Source organism: Chiloscyllium punctatum, chromosome 2 (assembly GCF_047496795.1).
Source record: "Chiloscyllium punctatum isolate Juve2018m chromosome 2, sChiPun1.3, whole genome shotgun sequence".
Classification (NCBI taxonomy): domain Eukaryota; kingdom Metazoa; phylum Chordata; class Chondrichthyes; order Orectolobiformes; family Hemiscylliidae; genus Chiloscyllium; species Chiloscyllium punctatum.
This window is the reverse complement of record NC_092740.1, coordinates 32,562,665-32,582,792: the sequence shown is the minus strand read 5'-3', so window position 1 is coordinate 32,582,792 and position 20,128 is coordinate 32,562,665. Positions and strand designations below refer to the sequence as shown.

Sequence of the window (20,128 nt, the reverse complement as noted above, 5' to 3'; positions counted from 1 at the left end):
GAGTACACACAGTAGATTTTCAATTTATTTCATTACTATAAATCCATCATTTCAGCCCAACTATTCTAAAAGGATCAAGTGAATTAAATGAACATGCAAATTGGGCTGATATTGTAACAACTGATCAGTTTTTATGCGCAGGTGACAAGTTGAAAATCCACACTTTGAAACTATGAAAAACTATGAAAAAAGGGGGGGGAATTTTACAACAATATGATAAAAGAAAGTAATCAAATAAAAGGAAGTGAGATCAAGTTGGATCTAATAATAGATTAACATATTATAGGTTGTAGGACATAAACAACCCATGCGTTCTTTTATGAAGAAAAGCACAGAAATCTCAAAATGTTAAAGAAACATGTTATTTAATGGCTTTAAAGTAAATAACACAATTCCAAAGGGGAGATCCACACAAGCTACAAGTAACAACAGAAACACAGTTTACATAAAGGGACTTTTAAATAAGGAACATGAAAAAAAAATCCCTGTTTACAGTTCAAGTTATTGTACTAAGCAATGACAACTAAACACATTTTTACAGTATAATACACTTACAAAAACAAGCTTGTTATAGTCTGCTATAACATAATCCAGTAACGTTAGGGAAGACATTCCATGAACCAAAATTTGGTAAGAAATAGTTTTACAATATATAAACACATCTAACTGGATAACTAAACAGCATCCAGAGAGACACAATTTAAAAAAAATGTTTGTTATCTTTTTCAGTGCAAACGTATTTATACAAGGCAGTCTTGGCTGCTCTACTCCCTTCTGCATGAAGAAAAAAAGCTGTTTGCATTTGTACTTAATTTGATATTAATTCACTCAGTTATTCACAAGAAAAATCTGTATTCCTTTGAAATTAGTCTGTAAAAATAGACCAACACTTGATGCAATCTCCTCAGTAAAGATGTCTATTCTTGTAGCTTTGATATGTTTCAAAACCAGACATCAATTTAAATTACTATTATCGTATGGACGTTAGTTTGGAAACCACGCTTCAAGGAGTTAAAGCACCAGTGTAAAAATTCAGAAGCAATAGTCTGGTGAAAGTTTATTTATGAAACGGTAACAGAGTTGCAAAGATAGAGGGGTGAAAAGATGGTGAAGCCACAAAGATAGAAAATCATGCTACATCGGAGGTTCTGCTACCATTTCATAAATGTATGGAGGTAGTTATGTGCAACATGAACAAAATCTTAACTACAGTGAAAAAAGAATGTCTATGTTACATACATTGAAGGCTATTTCAGATCAACCACTGCCATATAAGGATAATGCATCTCATCTGCAATGTTCTATTAAAGGTCCTACTGTTGATGTAACAGATCAGGCACACTTATCTCATTAACATATATACATTGCCAGTCTTTTTAAAAAAAATGTTTTCCTTGCCAGGTCATATTAAAACAGTTTAAAAACAAACTGCATGTTCTTTTGTGGTCATAGCTTACATATGAACCAAATTATAAATTCTTCTCGTAATATTTCTGCCATTCACATCTTCATGCCTGATATGTACTTTCACAATGGCGCAGATATAACAGGATTTTGGTGCAGTAGCAATAACTGCCATTTTCCAAACAAAAAAAAATTATTTTGTTTTCTTTTAAATACACATGTTGTGGGATTAGACTTGTAGAAAAGACAGCAAAACCCAACCCAGTTTAACATGGAGATGCAAAACTACAGGACTGGCTTCACATTTAAGCATCCTTCCAATCTGTGAAACTGCGGCATCATCAGAAGCTTTGGTGTAACAAAAGCCACAATATGAAGTAATTTAAATATCTGAAATGGCATCACAGAACACAAAGGCAGTAATGGGCACAAATTAGAGATTACAGTTAAGTGTGAAAAGAATCTGGCACTGTGCTAGAATTGGTACTAAATAAAACACAGACCCAGGCTGCATGAGCCACTGTATCTAACAAACAGCTTTCCAGTACCATTTTATCTCTAACATCTGTGGCATCATGCACTTAAGCAATACATGCTCATTGATAATGCATGACAATAAACTATGCCAGGCCTCAGACTAATCAACCAAGAGTGCTAAGGTTCCACAATAAAGCTCATATATAAACTGCAGTGTGGAAAGTATTTAAGCTCGTTATAGGAGGGAGCGATTTATAGTAATATATTAATGGGACCCAGGTAAAGTGTTGGGTTGCTCAAATTTTGTCTCGCAGTGATTGAAATGCCTCAATTGTACTGCTTACTAACTTTCTCATACATGCAAAAAATATTTTTCTTAATTTGAGAGCTGCTTATTCAGCATTTTCTCTGAAGTATATTTATTTGCACAAAAAATGCACATTTAATTCACATATCATATTGATATAAGATTTACCACAACTGTAAAACTTGTAGCAATTTAATTTTCTCTACAGGGTTTGCTTTTGACACCTTCAATATTTATTTATATGTACAGTAACACGAGATGTATAATCTTGTACAATAAAAAAGTCAGACATTATTTTACCTTTCAATAGTGCAACATGTATCTGTTGGTACCATATAGCTTTTAACAATGCTTATTGGAAATCACTGACCATGGGTTTGAAGATAGTATCTTCAGGTGTGTAAGACAGCCACGTATGTGCTTGTTCAGATTTAACACATGCACTGGTTTCACAAAATCACAGGAGTTATTTTGCTGGTTTCAAAATGCTCTAAAGACGATTACTTCTAAACATGAAGTTGTCATAGAATACCATCAAGAAACCAAGTCATGAAGTGCAAACGAATTTGTGCTTTTTTTTCTCTTCTTTATCAAAATCGCAATGGACGTTTCATGCAGTATGATGTAGGCGAATGCCATGCAGTAAGCTGCATTACCCACTCAATACCTAAAGAATGAAGAAGTAAAATTAATAAGTACTTATGAAAAAAAGCTCCAAATCATATAAATGGCTTCTACATTTAGTTTACACCTCTTTTTAAAATGTATGAGCATGCCTGATGGTGTCATTGTGTTTCAAATCTCTCGAGGTGCAGGTGTATGACTGCTGAGGGTGTGATACAGAATATGTAGCTGACAGCTACGACTAACAGTGCTCAAACACTGGTAACGGAAGCTAGACACTTCATGGGCTTCTGCAGTTTCTCAGGTTCACTTGGTGCAGGATCTGTAGTTGTTCGGAAACTGAATGCTGACGTGCCTCCATGTCCCGGACTAAGAGCAGGGTTCTGACGCCTGTTGCTTTCTACTACGCTTGAAGTGTTAGAGGCCAGACTTTCACGAGTACTGAAAGACACCATGGATGGAAAAACATTAATGCTTCCAAACACTAATGCCACAACATTTAATCCTTCACAACCTTTGGCCTCATTGGGTGACTCAACTCAAAGAGGCCAGAAGTCTCCATTGTGTAGGAAATATAAAGTTTCAATGTATTGCAAAAGATATTGCTCTTCCAAAGTTTTGGTGACAATGAAGTGGGGAGACATATTCAGGATGCTGCAGAAATTTTGGCATTACATTTGAAATGACAGTATCAGAATTTGAAGCTGTTACTTGGTGCAATGGAACTATATAGTACTCTACTGCAATCCTTTATTAGTACATACATATTTTTTCACAAGTGGTACATCTTTCACTGCTGGATATGGTTAGTTTATAAGTGAAAATGATTGTGCTTTCAAAATAAAAATGTAACCTTTAATCTTCTCAACCTCCAATTTTTGCTGAAAATGCTAACAGTTATCACAAGAATCAAAATCAAGAATAGCTTAGAACAAATAGCAAAGGAAAACGGCATTAAATTCAAGCAGTCAGAATGAAAGAGGGCCCACTACGTTAGATTTATCATTAATGTCAAATTTAATGCAGGCAGACTCCCTCGGTTCCTTCCTGCTACACATTTAAGGCCCAGATGAGACAGTACATTAGAACGGTATTTTCACCAACCTGGAGCAATTTCAGCTCATTGGCAGGATGAGACAACCCCCCTCCCCCACCCCACATAACCTTTCATGCTCCAAAGCAAATGGCCAAGTATATGGAACACTAGACCAGTTAACATTGGACATGTATGCCAAGCATAAATATACCCATAATCTTTTCGTGCTAAATAGGCAGTTTTATTCAGATGATCCATTACAAAAATGAGTAATTTTCAAATTTTGCATTGAATTCAATCATATTTTTAACCAAAAAGTTTCTGATGATGATGTTTAAGCATGAGAAACCGATTGTCCAAACTATTGAACAACAGTCTTCATTGCATATTGACTAACGGTTATTAATTTCACTGCGATATAGTAAATGTTTCTAATATTTTTAATTCTTTCTTTTTAGTTCTTTCAACTCAAATAGGACATATATCCTAAATATATTGCTTCAGGTAGGAAGTAACCATTGCTGAATGTCACATCAGATTTTTGGGAATGTATAGCCCAAGTGCTTCGAACTATTTGGGATGATAAACACTTTCCATGGGCAGGAGGAGAAAGTTCAAACCAGAAGCAGGAAGTCAGAGCATTACTTCAAAAGGAACTTTCCTTTACATTCTTTGATGAGATGCCAAAATTATTCCACTAATTCACTTTAACTGAGAGACTCACCAGGATATTGAGGGCAGTTAAGGATCAACCATGGTGCTGCGGGTTTGAGTTACATAGAAGGCCAGACCAAGTAGAGACAGAAGCTCGCCTTATTTAGTGAACTAGGTGGATTCTTACAAGTGTTAAATAATTGTTGTCAATATCATCATTATTGAGACTAGTTTTTATATTCCAGATTTATTACATTGATTTTAAAGTCTGCCAGCTGCTGTGGTGGGATTTAAAATCTGTCCCCCCACTCCTCTCCCCAAGCATCTGTCACTAGATGACTAGACCATTACCACCAATCACTACTTCATCATCTCCTGCTTCTCTGCAAGAGAAAGCATATTAGTTGGTTTATAAACTTCTCAATACAGCTTTAAAGAATTTATAAACATAAAATATACTGTTAGAGTAAATCACATTTTGCGTAAGGCCACAACCAGACAATTCTCAATTTTTATCCCTATATTTTACATATTTTAACTTGTGTTGGCTACTTTCAAAGTCCTGTACAATGAAATAATCTAACACAATCAAAAATGTAATACATGTCTCAAATGAATGACTGCTTGGATTTGTCATTTGCTTGCTTACCGTGGAGAATTAAATCCACTGTCTACAGTGATACTGCTGCTGTCCATACTATCTAATCGAGCAGAATGTAAAGCTTTCTGGCTGGTACTGTTGTCACTCTCTTTTGGGCTCAGAAGAGTTAGATTCTTTTCAAACTTTCTCTGGAGATTTTTCTCTTTCTCTCGTTCTAACAACCACTGCACAGTCCCACCATCATCTCGGCTTTTACCCTCCTCTTGGTTTTTGTTGATCCCATCTTCTGAGTCATCATCAGACACATTATAGTAGTCAAAGGAAGATTCCTGATGTCCTGTTTCATCCTCTTGTCCCTGTAGGACAGGCAGTGATTGCGCCACACTTATTAGGCCAACAAAGTTCTCACAGTCTGGGTGAAGCACCTCTGATGGTTTATGTTGGGGTTCATATAAAGTGGATTCCTGATAATTATTCTCCATGTGATTTACAGATTGAATTTCTGACTGTGATTTAAATACTTGTCCATTTGGCAATGATGGGGGAGATGCCTGCCCAGCTACAGGCAAATTAACGCTATTCATACCTATAGTTTCCGGATAATGTTTCTGCTGCAGTGACAATTGCTCAAGTTGTCCATTCACATTCTCTTCAATAGGTGGGTGCTTCAAGAACCTATCCAGAGGAGACAGCTTCTTGACACCATCTGACAAGGTTAACGTATCATAATCTTTAAACAGACACTCATCATTACAGTTAGCTGATGGAGAAGACACAGCCTGAGCAGTCTCCTTGGATGCATTACACTGAAAGTAATCATCAGCTTTTGCATCGTTAGTACAGTCAGGTTCGTCATTTTTAGGCAAACCATCGCCAAGTCTTGAGTGCTCCACTGGATTGCAGGCTTCACTAACTGTTGCTGCCTCATCAATATTTACACATTCCGGTATGCTTGGCTCAGTAACATGATTTGAATGTGATGACAATCCTGGTCTGTGGTGACTGAGTAATTTGGAAGAACGTAATTTGTTATTATTTGACTGGCTTTCATCCACGCTGCATTCTTGCATCTCTTCTGCTGTGCCTGATAAAGTCATGCCAAGAGCTCGATTAGAATTATCCATTGACCTAGACCTCTCCTTGGCTTTGCTGGCCCTATCAGTTCTTGACTTTCTGTCTTGAGTATGGCTGTGGCTCCGATGAACCTTGGATTGCAAACTTTCCCGAGAATGTTCATGAAATCGGCTCTCCATCCTTCGCTTGTAAAGATCACCAGACACATCCCATTCGGGGGTCACAGGAAAATGAGATTCAACCATGTTAATTTTATCATGTGAGAGAAACCCATTATCACCCTTCATTTCTACAATGGCACTTTTCTCACATGGGGATCTGGTAATTGGGTCATAAAACTCATACTCTCTTGATTCTGCAACATCCAGATGGGTATCTTCTGATTGTTCCCCTTTCGGAGCCCTGGACTTGCTGTGTGACCGGGATTTACCATGGGACTTCTTGTGACTTCTACTTTTTTTGCTCTTGCCACTATGCTGGGCGGATGAGCCTGCTTTATTTCTGTGGGCCTTATCTTCTTCCAACTTCTTCATTAGCGCTGTGTGCTTCATGACGTTTTCCACCGTCAGGTCTGGATTAATGCGTTTGATTATCTCCTGTTCCACTTCCCTTGGTATAGAGGTTGGATTGTCCTCATCACGTAACGGCCATTCCTCAGGAGGGAACTGGGCTGAAAAATTCACTAACTGCTTTGACTTGTCCTTTTTAAAGCTCAATCTGAACAATTTCAGTCCAAATTTTTTGGATTGCTTTTCTCCATCCTTGGGTTTTGGCAATGTTTCAGTTTTGTATGAACAGTTAACCGTACTCCTGCTTTTCTCAGTCTGGGTTATCGGCATCTGGCTGAAAGAAGGAGGGCAATAGGAATCTTTACATTCCTTCATTGATCTTTTCTGGAGAGTGGAGGAATGATTGTGAAATTCTTCTCTAAAACAGTTGCAAGAATCACAATGGTTTCTGTGATGAGCTCTGTCTCGGAGGCAGCCAGAATTCGAAGGAGTTATAGTCCCTAGCTGTGGTGAAGTACATCGAGCCCGGTCAGGTATCCTTTCATCTAGATGGTACCATTTACTATTTGTTCTTATGAGAGAAGGGGTGATAAAATAAGTCTGAGGAGTTACAATGAAATATCCATCAGGAGTTGGGTAAATTTTCCGCTCTCTTACGAGCATGTTCAATGTATGGCGAAGAATATCTTGACTAGGTGTTGGGACCCCTAAAAATTAAAGAGTAAAAACATTTAAACAAGACTTATTACAATTCAATATGGCCATTTTCTACTGAAAAATTAAAAATCACTTAAGTGACTTTATGCATTTAAATACTAGTGATCTTAAATATAATTTACTCTACTTGTACAGTAAATACAACTGTTCAGTACAAAAACTTCACAAGATTCATTAATAATGAGAAAAATTACAGAATGCTGACTTGGTTAAATAGCAACTATTGTTTTCACTACATATCCAAGGTGAAGAGTCTGAATCTGTAAAGCAATTGTTCCTGGTAACAGGTATGCTAACCATATATAAAGCTAGTTACGTTATTTTTCAGTCAAGGCACTGGGATGTTGCAGCACAGTCAGTCAGTCAAAAAAAGGAGACTCCATCTGTCTTGCTCTGGGTTATTACTCCCTGCTGAAAGAGTTGCAATATAGTACAAAATGATGGAAAACATTGTAATACTCAGGTTGCCTTAATTTTCAGGATGTTGTGGGATAGGTTTTGATGAGTAGTAATAAATCATCAAAAGGGAAGAATTTTAAGAAACATTAAAATTATTTCTATTTACAGTTTAAGATAAGACTTGACGTTAAAAAATAGCTAAGTCAGACTATATGTGCAGAGTTGGAAAGAGTTAACAAAATCAGATAATGAGCAAATTTTTGATCCCTGGTGAATGATGATGTTTTGGCACGAGGTTGTAGCGTGGCTGTATCCCTGTATGGAATTTCCCCATCAAGGTGATTAAAAATATTCAATTTACATTGGACAAGCCATTGAGCAAAGGCTAATGAGTACAGAAAGAGAGACAAAGAACAGTGGGAAAATTCAATCACCCCATATTGCGCTTACATGTCCGGTGGCTGGATCAAGAACTGGCAATGGGAGGAGGTTAGGAAATGGTGTGCGCAATCCAAGGAAACAGAAAGAGAGCAGGAAAAATGGAAATGAAAAATAAAAATGGCTGGATGGGGTTTGTCGGAGGTGGGTGGGCGGGGTGGGGGTGGTTAGGCAGCTGTCAGAGTGAATGTACCACAGGGAGAGAATTCCTGTATGGTGAGGGGTCAGGCTCCTAGTCAAGACAGAAGCATGGACTGCAGTGGTGACTTCACAGTATTAAGCCTCGATCTCTGATCTTTGCTCATGTTCAGACAAGTGGAGCCTTGCAATGTAAATCTTGTAATGTAGTAAAATGATGGATGTGTTTATAAACAATGTATGATTTAATTAAACACAGTGCAAAATCTCACCCTATCCTCCCTCCGCAGTGTGGTGCTGAGTCACAGATTAACAAGGTTCATTTTAAATTCTTGGTCTGTGCTGATCTCATCCAGGACACAGCTGTAGAAGTTACAACTGGACTTAGTGATCTAGGTTTAGGGAGAGACATATTAAAAAGAAACTCAGATAGAGCTTTCACTCTTCAATATTATCCGCAAAAAGTAGATGTGGACCTTGATTGATGGAAGGATCAGGAACTTAACGTCACCATTGAAGACACTCCTATCAAGAACAGTCACTTTGATAAGGAATCAGGAACCATCAGCAACTTGTTACTGGCCAAGAATTAGTCATCACCCTCGCAAAAACCAGAAACAAAATTTTGAATTTTAGCTTTGGTAGTCTAATGGCAATTGGAGCACCCACTTCCATTTAAAACTAGATAAAAGATTCTCAGTGCAGTTTTCTAATGTTTTTGGAAATTGACTGTCCCCACTCACAAGAGAAGACTGCACAGTTTTAACTGGAAAATACCATCATTCTCAGCACAGAGTCAAAAGTGGAGAATTGAAACTTTCGTGCAGTATCTGGCCGATGTTACAATGCAGTAATATCACCATCTTTTCTTAAAGATGTGAACAGTCTGTCCGCTTAGGTGGACATGATCCCATGGTGCCAGATCAAGCACAGCAAGGAAACTCTTCTTGCTGTTTTGGTCAAAGATGATCCTTTAACCAGCAATCACTAAATCAGAATATGTGGTGATTACCCCACTATGGTTTGTGAACTGGTGTGCACAAATTGACTATCATATTTGAAATTACAATTCAAAAGTATTTAACTGGCCATAACACATTTCCAGAATTTGAGAAACATAAATACAAGCCTTTTCTTGTTTTGTTCCTTGGTGTCCACCCTCTCCCATTCTACAACAAATTAGTGGTCTGCATCAGCTGCTGGTGTTCTTGAGACAGGAACTCATGCCACTGCAGGAACAAGCACTACCTCATTTACACTGTAGGGTCTTATCCAATGCTGGCACTCTTATAGAAATGCAGCACTGTGTTGGATCAGATATTTGCCCTTGCCATTACCTTGTGCCTAGTACTAAAATGACCAGAACAGGGTAAAATTGGTTTGTTTGATAACACTCCACGAACGTATCTTGGAGCAATTTACCACATAAATGCTATTTAATAAGAAATCATCATTTGTACGGCCACTGCAACAAAGCAAAGAGGTTAGACAGACTTTTGTGCTATCCAATTATTTTATGATATAGCATAGAATGAGATAGTGATCCCACCTTGCCTGAGCCAGCTATTTGAAGGAGTTTTCTAAACCATCACAGTACTCCTTCCACAGAACCCCAAAAACATTATGGCACATAAGGCCATTCGCTCCACTGTGTCTGCGTCAGCTTATTAAATTAATCATCCATCCCAATTCCACTTTCCCTCACAGGTTTCAGCCCTTCAGGAACAGATCGTGGTTCCTTTTAAAACAGTCAAGTGTTTCTGCCTCAAAAGCAAAATAGGGCAGTGCACTTCAGACACCCACCGTAATCTGTGTCGAACAGTTTTCAGATCCTCTGGAACCCTCCTGGTGACTGACTGCTTCACTAAACAGAACACCATCCACTCTATCCAAGCTCTTCTTTATTTGATGACCTCTCAGCTCCCTCTACTTCTAAGGAAAGCATCCCAAGCCTATCCAATCTTTCCGCATAGCAGTATTTATCAAACCCTTGCAACATGCTTATAAATCTCCCCTGTACTCTCGCTCTAGATCAATTATGTCCTTCCTGTAATGTGATGAACAGAATGGTGGCTAAAGTGGTGACTCAGTTTTTAACAGCTTCAGCATTACATCCCTGTCTTGCATTCAATCTTTCTTTACCACCTTACCTACCTGTCCTGCCACTTTTGGTCATTGTGAACATGTACTGCAAAGGCTGCTCATTTCCTCTACCCATCTCAATACCCTTCTATATATTGTGTATTCCTTGCTTAGATTGCTCTGCCCAAATGCATACCCTAGTATATGTCCAGATTAGAATTCCATTTGCCACTAGTCCACCTACTCAACCAGAACAGTGAAATCATCCTGCTGTCAATAGCTGCCCTCTTCACAATCAACCACACAGGTGTATTTCCCAATCATGCCCCCGCAACATTTGGAATTTAAAATCATTAGTGAACAGCAGAAAAAGTATATGACCCACTACTGAATCCTGTGGCACTGATTTCTACTGGAAACTACTTTGCAGTTGTAGTCAGCCCCATGAACTTTTCCTTCAACTAGTTACTCAATTTCATTTCATTGAATCTGCTTCCAAATGCTGTGTCCAGCAGTACATTTCAGATCCTAAGAACTTGCGTAAAATGATAAGAAGCTGTGCAAGTATCATTGCTTCCTAAGCCACAGGATCTCATGCAACTGGCTGAATGCTGGAAGGTAGAACTGCTGGAAACTGGAACATTAATTTCTGTCCTTTTAATGAATACAGTAAATTCACCTTTCAAGTACAGCAGTCTGTGCGAGCCCCAACATCAGGATCCTGCGCTGGCCTTGCACAATATGGAAATGTGCAATTCTTAAAACTATTCAAGATGGCGGCGACCCAGCAAGTCTGAGTCTGTAGTACTCTGCCCAAGACTCAGGCAAAGTGGGCTGCCCGCCTCCACCACATCCTCTAAAACATTTTAAATAACTTTTACCCAGCATATTTAGTCATTTGCACCAAACTTGAACAGTTTGGTGCTGTGCTTAACATGATAAAGGAAAAAATGCCTGCAGCTCGCAACAGGCAGGAACCCCTCCCCCACCTCCTCCAGCAGCAGCGGAGACATCCATGGCTGCCTCGGGGGACTTACCCACAGAGGCAAGCCTGGTCTCCGTAATTAACAAGCTGCAGGAAAGGATCGATGCCTTCATTGAAGAATTCAGGACCAGGTGGGAGTCACTCTCGGTTGTGCTGCAAAAGCATGACCAAGAAATTGAAAAGCTCGAACATCACGTTGGAGGGGTGGAGCTAAAGGCTGCGACCTTGGAGACTGCCACTGAATTGGCCGTGGGCCGGGTCCAGACTCTCGAACAGCGAGTCCGGACCTTAGAGGAGCAAATCGACGACCTCTATTAATAGAGGTCGTTGAAAAAAGTATTCAGTTGCTGGGCCTTCCCGCCTTCCCAAATGGGAAGAGGAAGGCCAGCTGGCAGTTTTTTTGGAGCAATGGGTCCCTGAAATATTAAAGCTGGAGTCCGGATCAGGCCAGGTACGGGTAGAGTGGGCCCACCGGGTTGCTATATGCAGGCCCAGGTCAGACCAGCGCCCCCGCCCAGTCCTGTTCCGACTCCAATGCTACAGAGAGAAACAGATACTCCTAGAAGCCTCTAGAATCCTGGGGAAGGATTCCCAAGCCATGGAGTACAAGGACTCTAGGATTATGCTATTCCAGGATTTTTCTCCAGCCGTGGTCTGCAAAAGGAGGGCATTTGATGAGGTGAAGAAGCGTCTGAGAGATTTAAACATCCAGTATTCCTTGCGTTACCCAGCAATGCTGCACTTCAGCCATGAAGGATCCATTTATAACTTTGGATCACCGGAGAAGGCTAAAGAATTTTTGGACTCTCTTAAAGACTGTAAGAATTAAACCGTATGGTTAATTATGCTATTTTGCACCCCCCTTCCCCCGGATTACCTTTTCTCGTTTCATCCCCTTTATTGTTTAATATCGTCTCTGGGGAGCAGGGAGGGGGGCTTATTTATTTGTTACCTATTATGTGATTTTCTTATTGTTTACAGGCTTAGTTGATTCGTGTGGGGGGGGGGGGGGGGGTCACATTTGTTCTGTCCTACCTCAAATTTGTTTTTCTGAGCAGGGCTTTTTTTCCTTCTTCTATTATTATACTTAGTTATCTATTACTTGCTGGGATTGTAACTTTATAGTTTTATATGTTTATACTTTGTATTATCTTTACTAAACGCATTCAAGTGTGGGTGGGGGTTGGGTGTGGGGTATTCACTTTTAACTTTGGTTTTATAGTACACGCGAATTTATTCACTCTATTATGTGGTGCCTGGGTCGAGGGCAGGATGCTGGTTGGGAGAGGATATGGTGGGTTTATTGATAGATAGTGATGCCCCCTGCGAACAAGAGGGAAAATCTTCTTTTAAAATGTGTGTTTTATATTTTTCTTATTTAGAAAGATTTTTTAACTATAATGGTGTTAATGTAATGGAGAGCAGTATGGAATTTTGAAACTTTATTGTCCCCCGGCACACCCCTTCAAATTTATAATGGAAGCGTTCTCCAAACTGATGGCTTTTGGGACTCGTCATACAATTATAGGAGATTTTAATTGTACTATGGACCCAGAGATAGACTGGATACCCAAGAGTACTACGGGTATATCTCCTAGATCCAGACAATTGGCGGATTTGAATAAGGAGCTAGGGTTAGAAGATGTGCGGAGGAGCCTTCATCCCCAGGGCAGAGACTTTACTTTCTACTCTAGCCCCATAATTGTCATATTAGAATTGGTATGTTTTTTGCTCCCTCGACTTTTTTGAACTCCATAATATCCTGCAAAATAGGTAATATAATAATGTCTGAGCATACTCTAGTATATATGGAAGTTAAGACTAGGGACGATGAGACAAGCCACCGACATTGGCATATGGATTCTTTCTTAATGAAAGATAGTAAATTCGTAAAATATTTCTCTCAAGAATTTAAAACATTTTTGGAAATTAACTTGGGCATGGCCAGTAACCCGATGATGTGGGAGACCATCAAGGCCTATGCAAGAGGTCTCATTATTTCATACTCGACAACACAGAAAAAACAAAACGGAGAAAGCAGCGTCTACTCGAGACTCGCTTGAAGGCAGCTGAGATAGCATATGTTGATAGGCCCTCTATTGCTAAATTACAAAGGGTTACAGCCCTTAAGACAGCTTTGAGTACCGCACTTACTCAAACAGCAAAGAGGGAAATATTATTTGCAAAACAAAGACTATATGAATACGGCGATAAGCCTGGTAGATACCTAGCATTTCTCAAGGAGAAAAAAAAGGCCCCTCAGCTATCACATCCATTAGGGAAAGTGCCGGTACTTTGACTCATGACCGCAAAAGGATCAATACAGCCTTCAGAAAGTTTTATTCTGATCTGTATAAATCACAGGATTGTGAAGACAGAGCTAAGAAGACGGAGTCCTTTTTTAAAAGTCTGGCTTTCCGGGCTTAACCCCGGAACAGGGGTTGATCCTGAATGCTCCCCTGACAACCCAGGAAATACTTGATGCAATCAGGCAGCTTCAGAGCAGTAAAGCACCTGGCCCAGATGGATTCCAGGCTGAATTCTACAAAGAGTTTATAGGGGTACTGGCTGGTCCACTTATAGACATGTACAATTATTCATATAGTCAGAGCTGCCTCCTGTCTTCGATGAGAGAAGCAAATATTTCTCTCATCCTTAAAAAAGGAATGGCCCCATAAGATGGCATATCATACAGGCCAATATCTTTGCGAAAGGTAGATTTTAAAATTCGTTCAAAAACATTAGCATTAAGGCTGGAGAGGGTTCTACCATACATTATAAAAGAGGATCAGACGGGGTTTATCAAGGGCCGCAGATCATCTAATAATATTAGAAGGGTTTTAAATGTGATCCAAGTCTGTCATCAGGAAAGAATACCGGGAATAGTAGTCTCTTTAGATGCGGAGAAGGCATTCGATCGGGTTGAATGTTCATATCTGTATTACACACTGGAAAAGTCTGGTGTCAGAGAGGTATTCGCCAAATGGGTCTCAATACTATACAATGACCCCAAAACGGCCATGATTACTAATGGTTTAGGCTCGGGTAGCTTCAGTGTGGGTAGGGGCTGTCATCAGGGATGTCCTCTCTCACCGTTATTATTCACGCTAATAATTGAACCACTAGCGGAAGCTATAAGGGCTGATTCTGATATAATGGCTCCGAAGGTTGGTTCAGGTAAACATAAAATTACCCTTTATGCAGAGGATATTCTTCTTTTTCTTAGTAATCCTTTGATATCTGTGCCCCGCTTGATCCGGTAATTAATTTATTCAGTGCGTTCTCAGGCTACAAAATCAATTTCACAAAATCAGAGGCCATGCCGATGGGTGGTCTTGCTAGTATGTCCAATTTATCGGACGGGTCTTGCTTTCCCTTTCGGTAGTCTCTGAAGGGTTTTTTATATTTAGGGATTTTTATCACCCCAGGTTTTGGTCAGCTGTACAAAACCAATTTTGTGCACCTATTAGAGAGGATAAGGCAGGATTTTCAACGCGGGGGTGGGGGGGGGTGGGGGGTGTGTGGAAATCTCCTGATATCTTGTTTAGGCAGAATAGTTCTAACTAAAATGAATATTTTGCCTCGTCTCTTTTACCCTAATGAGAATGCTCCCTGTGATGCTGCTGAGGCCAGCATTGCTTAAACGATACAGTTAGCTTGGTTCTTTCATTTGGAATCATAGGCAGCCCCTTATTAAATTAAAGAAGCTGCAGTTCCCACAAGCAAGGGAAGGACTGGATTTTCCAGACTTTAGGAAGTACCAGCTGAGTTCTCTATTAAGCTACGCAGCCGACTAGGTCTTGTGTGACCTGCAATCAATCTGGCTAGATATTGAGGCTTCTCAAGCAAAGTGTCCCCTTATTAATCTCTTATTTTTAGATAAGATGAAAGTCATTATGGACCATTGTAAAAACCCTATTGTATTAAATACAATTAAAGCTTGGAAGATAATGCGGCAAGACAAAACCTCTCCTTATACTCCTATAGTGGGAGCATGGGATTTTCAACTGGGGCACACAGACGCTACATTTAAAACCTGGAGGTGCAGCGGTATTTCTTGCTTGGGGAATCGGTTTGATGGGGACGTTATGATGTCTTTTGAACAGCGGCACCAGAAATTTGGGCTGCCTAATGGAGACCTTTTCCGATATTTCCAAATTTGAGATTATATACAAAAGAAGACCACATTATTGGATAGCTCTTATAAATCAGATAGGGAAGGAAGAAAGAGAGTGTTATGGCCAATGGTCCACTCTCGCTCAGCACTCTTTATCACTCATTACAGAACAAAAAGTATTGAAAGACATGGAACAATTGTTTAAAACATAGAATCAGGAAGTGGGGTTGGAAATCACTTTGGAAATGTGAGACGACATCTGGGAAAATGCCAGAAAGATCTCCATTTGTAATAGAACACAAGTCATCCAATTAAAGATACTCCATAGGACTGATATAGCACCGGAATGATTGGAGATGCTCCTGCCCTAAACTTTGCCAATGTGTCCTAAATGTAAAGTAGAAGGGGGCACTCTCATGACATATCCATAAGCAGTGTTTAAGATCCATAATTACTGGACCAGAGTAGCAAATGCGCTGATAGAAATCTTGGGAGCAGAAATTGGAGTAGATCCAGTATAGTTTCTCCTGGACTTTCCGAACCTGCCTTCCCTGGATGTGCACGGGAGGAAATTATTTTCCATTCTCTCCTTTTGTGCAAGGAAAAATATCTTAGTAAACTGGGTAGCTGAGGGCCCTCCAGGACTTTCGAATTGGCACAGGTTAATCATGGAGTGTATTCCCCTTGACTTCCTTACAAATATGGTGCACGAAAAAACTGAATTATTCTATAAAATATGGCAGCGCTTCCTGAACTATATAGATACAGATATTTCGGCCATATTGTCAAGGGCTTTTATCTAGTTGTGGTAGTGGTTCTGACTGGTCCAGGGGTCCCGGAGGAGGGGGGGGGGTAATCCCGAGTGAATACGGATTTTATTATGTCTTGATGCTAATTCACTCTGAGCATGTACTTCATTATTTACTTACTATGTTATCTCTTTTTTTTGAGTCATGTAAGATATTCTATTATAGGCCTTGGTTATTTGTAGGTTAGATTAGTTCTTCGTTGAGTGGGGTTTTTTTCCCCTCTGTTTTTGCGTCTGTTGTGTTTTGGTTATTATTTATTGAATATTTAATGGTATATTAGTTTGTATTATTTTGCAAGTTTGCAAAAGACGTTTTAAAAAATTTCGTCTTTTCCTTCAATAAAAATATCTATATATAAAAAAAAACTAGCAAGTCAGGATGCAATGGTGGGTATTTTCCAGGGTGTTCCTAGTCATAGAATCATACAGCACAGAAACAAATCCTTTAGTGCAACCAGTCCGTACCAAACATAATCCCTCACTAATTCCTCCTCCTGGCCCATATCTCTCTGAACCTTTCCTAGTCATGCACTTATCCAAATGTCTTTTAAAAATGTTGTAACTATTCCCATGTCTACCTTTTCCTCAGGAAGTTCATTCCATACTCGAACCATCTTCTAAAAAAAAATCTGCTCCTCAGGTTTTTAAAATATTCCTTCTTTCACCTTAAAAATGTGTAGCCTAGTTTGGAAATCCCCCCTCCTAGTGAAAAACTCCTATTAGTAACCCTATCTACACCCTGCAGTGTGTCAAATGTAACTCATCTGATTCACTCATGTCTTTAATGAGAAGAGGTAAAAACAATGACTGCAGATGCTGGAAACCAGATTCTGGATTAGTGATGCTGGAAGAGCACAGCAGTTCAGGCAGCATCCAAGGAGCAGCGAAATCGACGTTTCAGGCAAAAGCCCTTCATCAGGAATAAAGGCAGTGGGCCTGAAGAGTGGAGAGATAAGCTAGAGGAGGGTGGGGTGGGGAGAAAGTAGCATAGAGTACAATGGGTGAGTGCGGGAGGGGATGAAGGTGATAGGTCAGGGAGGAGAGGGTGGAGTGGATAGGTGGAAAAGGAGTTAGGCAGGTAGGACAAGTCCAGACAAGTCATTGGGACAGTGCTGAGCTAGAAGTTTGGAACTAGAGTGAGGTGGGGGAAGGGGAGATGAGGAAGATGTTGAAGTCCACATTGATGCCCTGGGGTTGAAGTGTTCCGAGGCGGAAGATGAGACGTTCTTCCTCCAGGCGTCTGGTGGTGAGGGGGCGGCGGTGAAGGAGGCCCAGGACCTCCATGTCCTCGGCAGAGTGGGAGGGGGAGTTGAAATGTTGGGCCACGGGGCGGTGTGGTTGATTGGTGCGGGTGTCCCGGAGATGTTCCCTAAAGCGCTCTGCTAGGAGGCGCCCAGTCTTCCCAATGTAGAGGAGACCGCATCAGGAGCTCCATGCTTCAGGCTCACTGCCTTTATTCCTGATGAAGGGCTTTTGCCCAAAACGTCGATTTCGAAGCTCCTTGGATGCTGCCTGAACTGCTGTGCTCTTCCAGCACCACTAATCCAGAATCTGATGTCCAGCATCTGCAGTCATTGTTTTAACCCTTAATGTAAAATTACTCCTGAGCCCTCTCAAAGGTATCCTAGGTCCAGATTCAGAAGTACTCTGCATCTCCAGAGAACTCCAGTATCTTTGAATTTTCACTAGCCCTCATTCCTGATGAAGGGCTTTTGCCCAAAACATCGATTTTCTTGCTCCTTGGATGCTGCCTGACCTGCTGTGCATTTCCAGCACCATCCTAATCTTGACTCTGAACTCCAGAAGTCATGTTTTGAAAATTCATTCTGATTGAGGCAGCCGCACCTTAACATGAGCGCTTATGGTTGTGAACCATTAGATGTACAATCTCCGAATCAGCTGCCACGGTCTCTGCAAAAATAGTGGATGCACATTTTGGAGATGGAGGTCTGATTCTGGACCTCTACTGCTAATTTTGCTAAGACAGGGACCTTTCCATGTATATGAAAATATCAGACCATTCTAGTGAAGTAACAAAAAAGCTTTGCAGTATGTCTTTTCTTTCTATCTCCATAATCATAGGACATCCTATTTATTATAATTATGAATAGTGGAGATTTTTTTTCGCATGTCTCAGCAACTTCCATTTGTCAACAGTGGTTTTGTAAAAATGAAACTTCCTTGTCTTTGAAATTCCAACAAACGAGAGCAGCTACAAAGCATACTGTGCCCAGATTTTTGAGTGGAACCTGGATCTGATAGATCCAGGCTTGTTTAACTTTTTCTGCAAATTGTTGGTGGACCAAGGGAAGCTGGTGAATCCTCATCCCACCTTCCCCGCTGCTCCCCCAAATGTTTGTTGCAGGACTTTCTGAAGGAATTTTTATATCAGGATTTCTCCATCCTGGTGGAACAAACCAATGTCAAACTGGAGAATAAGAGGTGAGTGAGACTATCCTGGGATTGTCCTGTTATTGCCATTGTATGGCATTTTTAAGGAGACAGGACGGGGTGGTGGTCATGACCCCGCGTGCAACAGTCCCAGTGTCGACCACTCCATTGCAGTGCTGGATCATTTGCAATTTTTGTGGATTGAAGCCAGCTTCTGAAGATATTGATAAGACAGAAAGCAAGATGCCTTTCTTTATGGGTAAAGTTTATTAACTTCTCAGTCTTACAGTTCCATCCATACTCCAGTCCCACCTATTTATTAATAAAATAATCCCAATCACCTGCTTTTAGATATTTTTAATTAACTCCTCTGGAGCAGATGGGACTTGTAGTGGAGAGCAAAGAAGGTTACCTTTGAGTACAACGGGACCTTGATCAGATGGGCCAATTGGCTGAGGAATGGCAGGTAGAGTTTAATTTAGATAAATGTGAGGGGCTGCATTTTGGAAAGGCAAATCAGGGCAGGCCTTAATGGTAAGTTCCTGGAGACCTTGGAGTGCAGGTTCATAGTTCCTTGAAAGTGGAGTCAGAGGTAGATAGGCTAGTGAAGGTGGTGTTTGGGATGCTTTCCTTTATTGGTCAGTGTATTGAGTAAAGGAGTTAGAAGATCATGCTGCAGCTATACAGGGCATTGGTTAGGCCACTGTTGGAATGCTGTGTGCAATTGTGGTCTCCCTCCTAGCAGAAGTGTGTTGTGAAACTTGAAAGGGTTCAAAAAAGATTTACAAGGATGTTGCCAGGGTTGGATGGTTTGAGCTATAGAGAGAGAGACTGAATAAACTGGGGTTATTTTCCCTGAGACTGAGTGGTGACCTTAGAGGTTTGTAAATCATGGATAGGGTAAATAGACAAGGTCTTTCCCCTTGGGAAGGGGGGCGGAAAAGAGTCCAAAATGCGAGGGTACAGGTTTAAGGTGAGGGGGGGAAAAAGATTTAAAAAGGGATTTACACTATTCCCTTCTTTAGGAAGGATGTTGTGAAACTTGAAAGAGTTCAGAAAAGATTTACATGAATGTTGCCAGCGTTGGAGGGCTTGAGCTATAGGGAGAAGCTGAATATGCTGGGGCGGTTTTCCTAGAGTGCCAGAGGCTAAGAGGTGATCTAATAGAGGTTTATAAAATCATGAGGGGCATGGGTAGGGTAAATAGACAAGGTCTTTTCCTGAGGTGGGGGAGTCCAGAACAAGAGGGCGTAGGTTTAGGGTGAGAGGAGAAAGGGACCCAAGAGGCAGCTTTTTTCACTGAAGGGATGATGTGTGTATGGAATGAACTGCCAGAGAAAGTGGTGGAGGCTGGTACAATAACAACA

At 40.5% G+C, this 20,128-nt stretch overlaps 1 protein-coding gene across 9 annotated transcripts in view; it reads right to left on the bottom strand.

Moving 5' to 3' along the window:
* Window positions 1-348: 348 nt before the first annotated feature.
* Window positions 349-20,128, bottom strand: part of LOC140495754 (storkhead-box protein 2-like) — a 313,499-nt gene continuing 293,719 nt past the window's right edge. For 7 of the 9 annotated variants that reach the window (XM_072594828.1, XM_072594836.1, XM_072594885.1 and 4 more), the window contains exons 3-4: window positions 5,152-7,393; window positions 349-3,253 (exon numbers count right to left, since the gene is read on the bottom strand). In XM_072594828.1, the coding sequence (XP_072450929.1) occupies window positions 3,064-3,253; window positions 5,152-7,393 (2,432 nt within the window). In that variant the 3' untranslated portion in view covers window positions 349-3,063. Of the gene's footprint in view, window positions 3,254-5,151; window positions 7,394-8,650; window positions 8,764-20,128 lie in introns of those variants that run through there. The other 2 variants (XM_072594895.1, XM_072594845.1) reach the window with 2 other exon arrangements.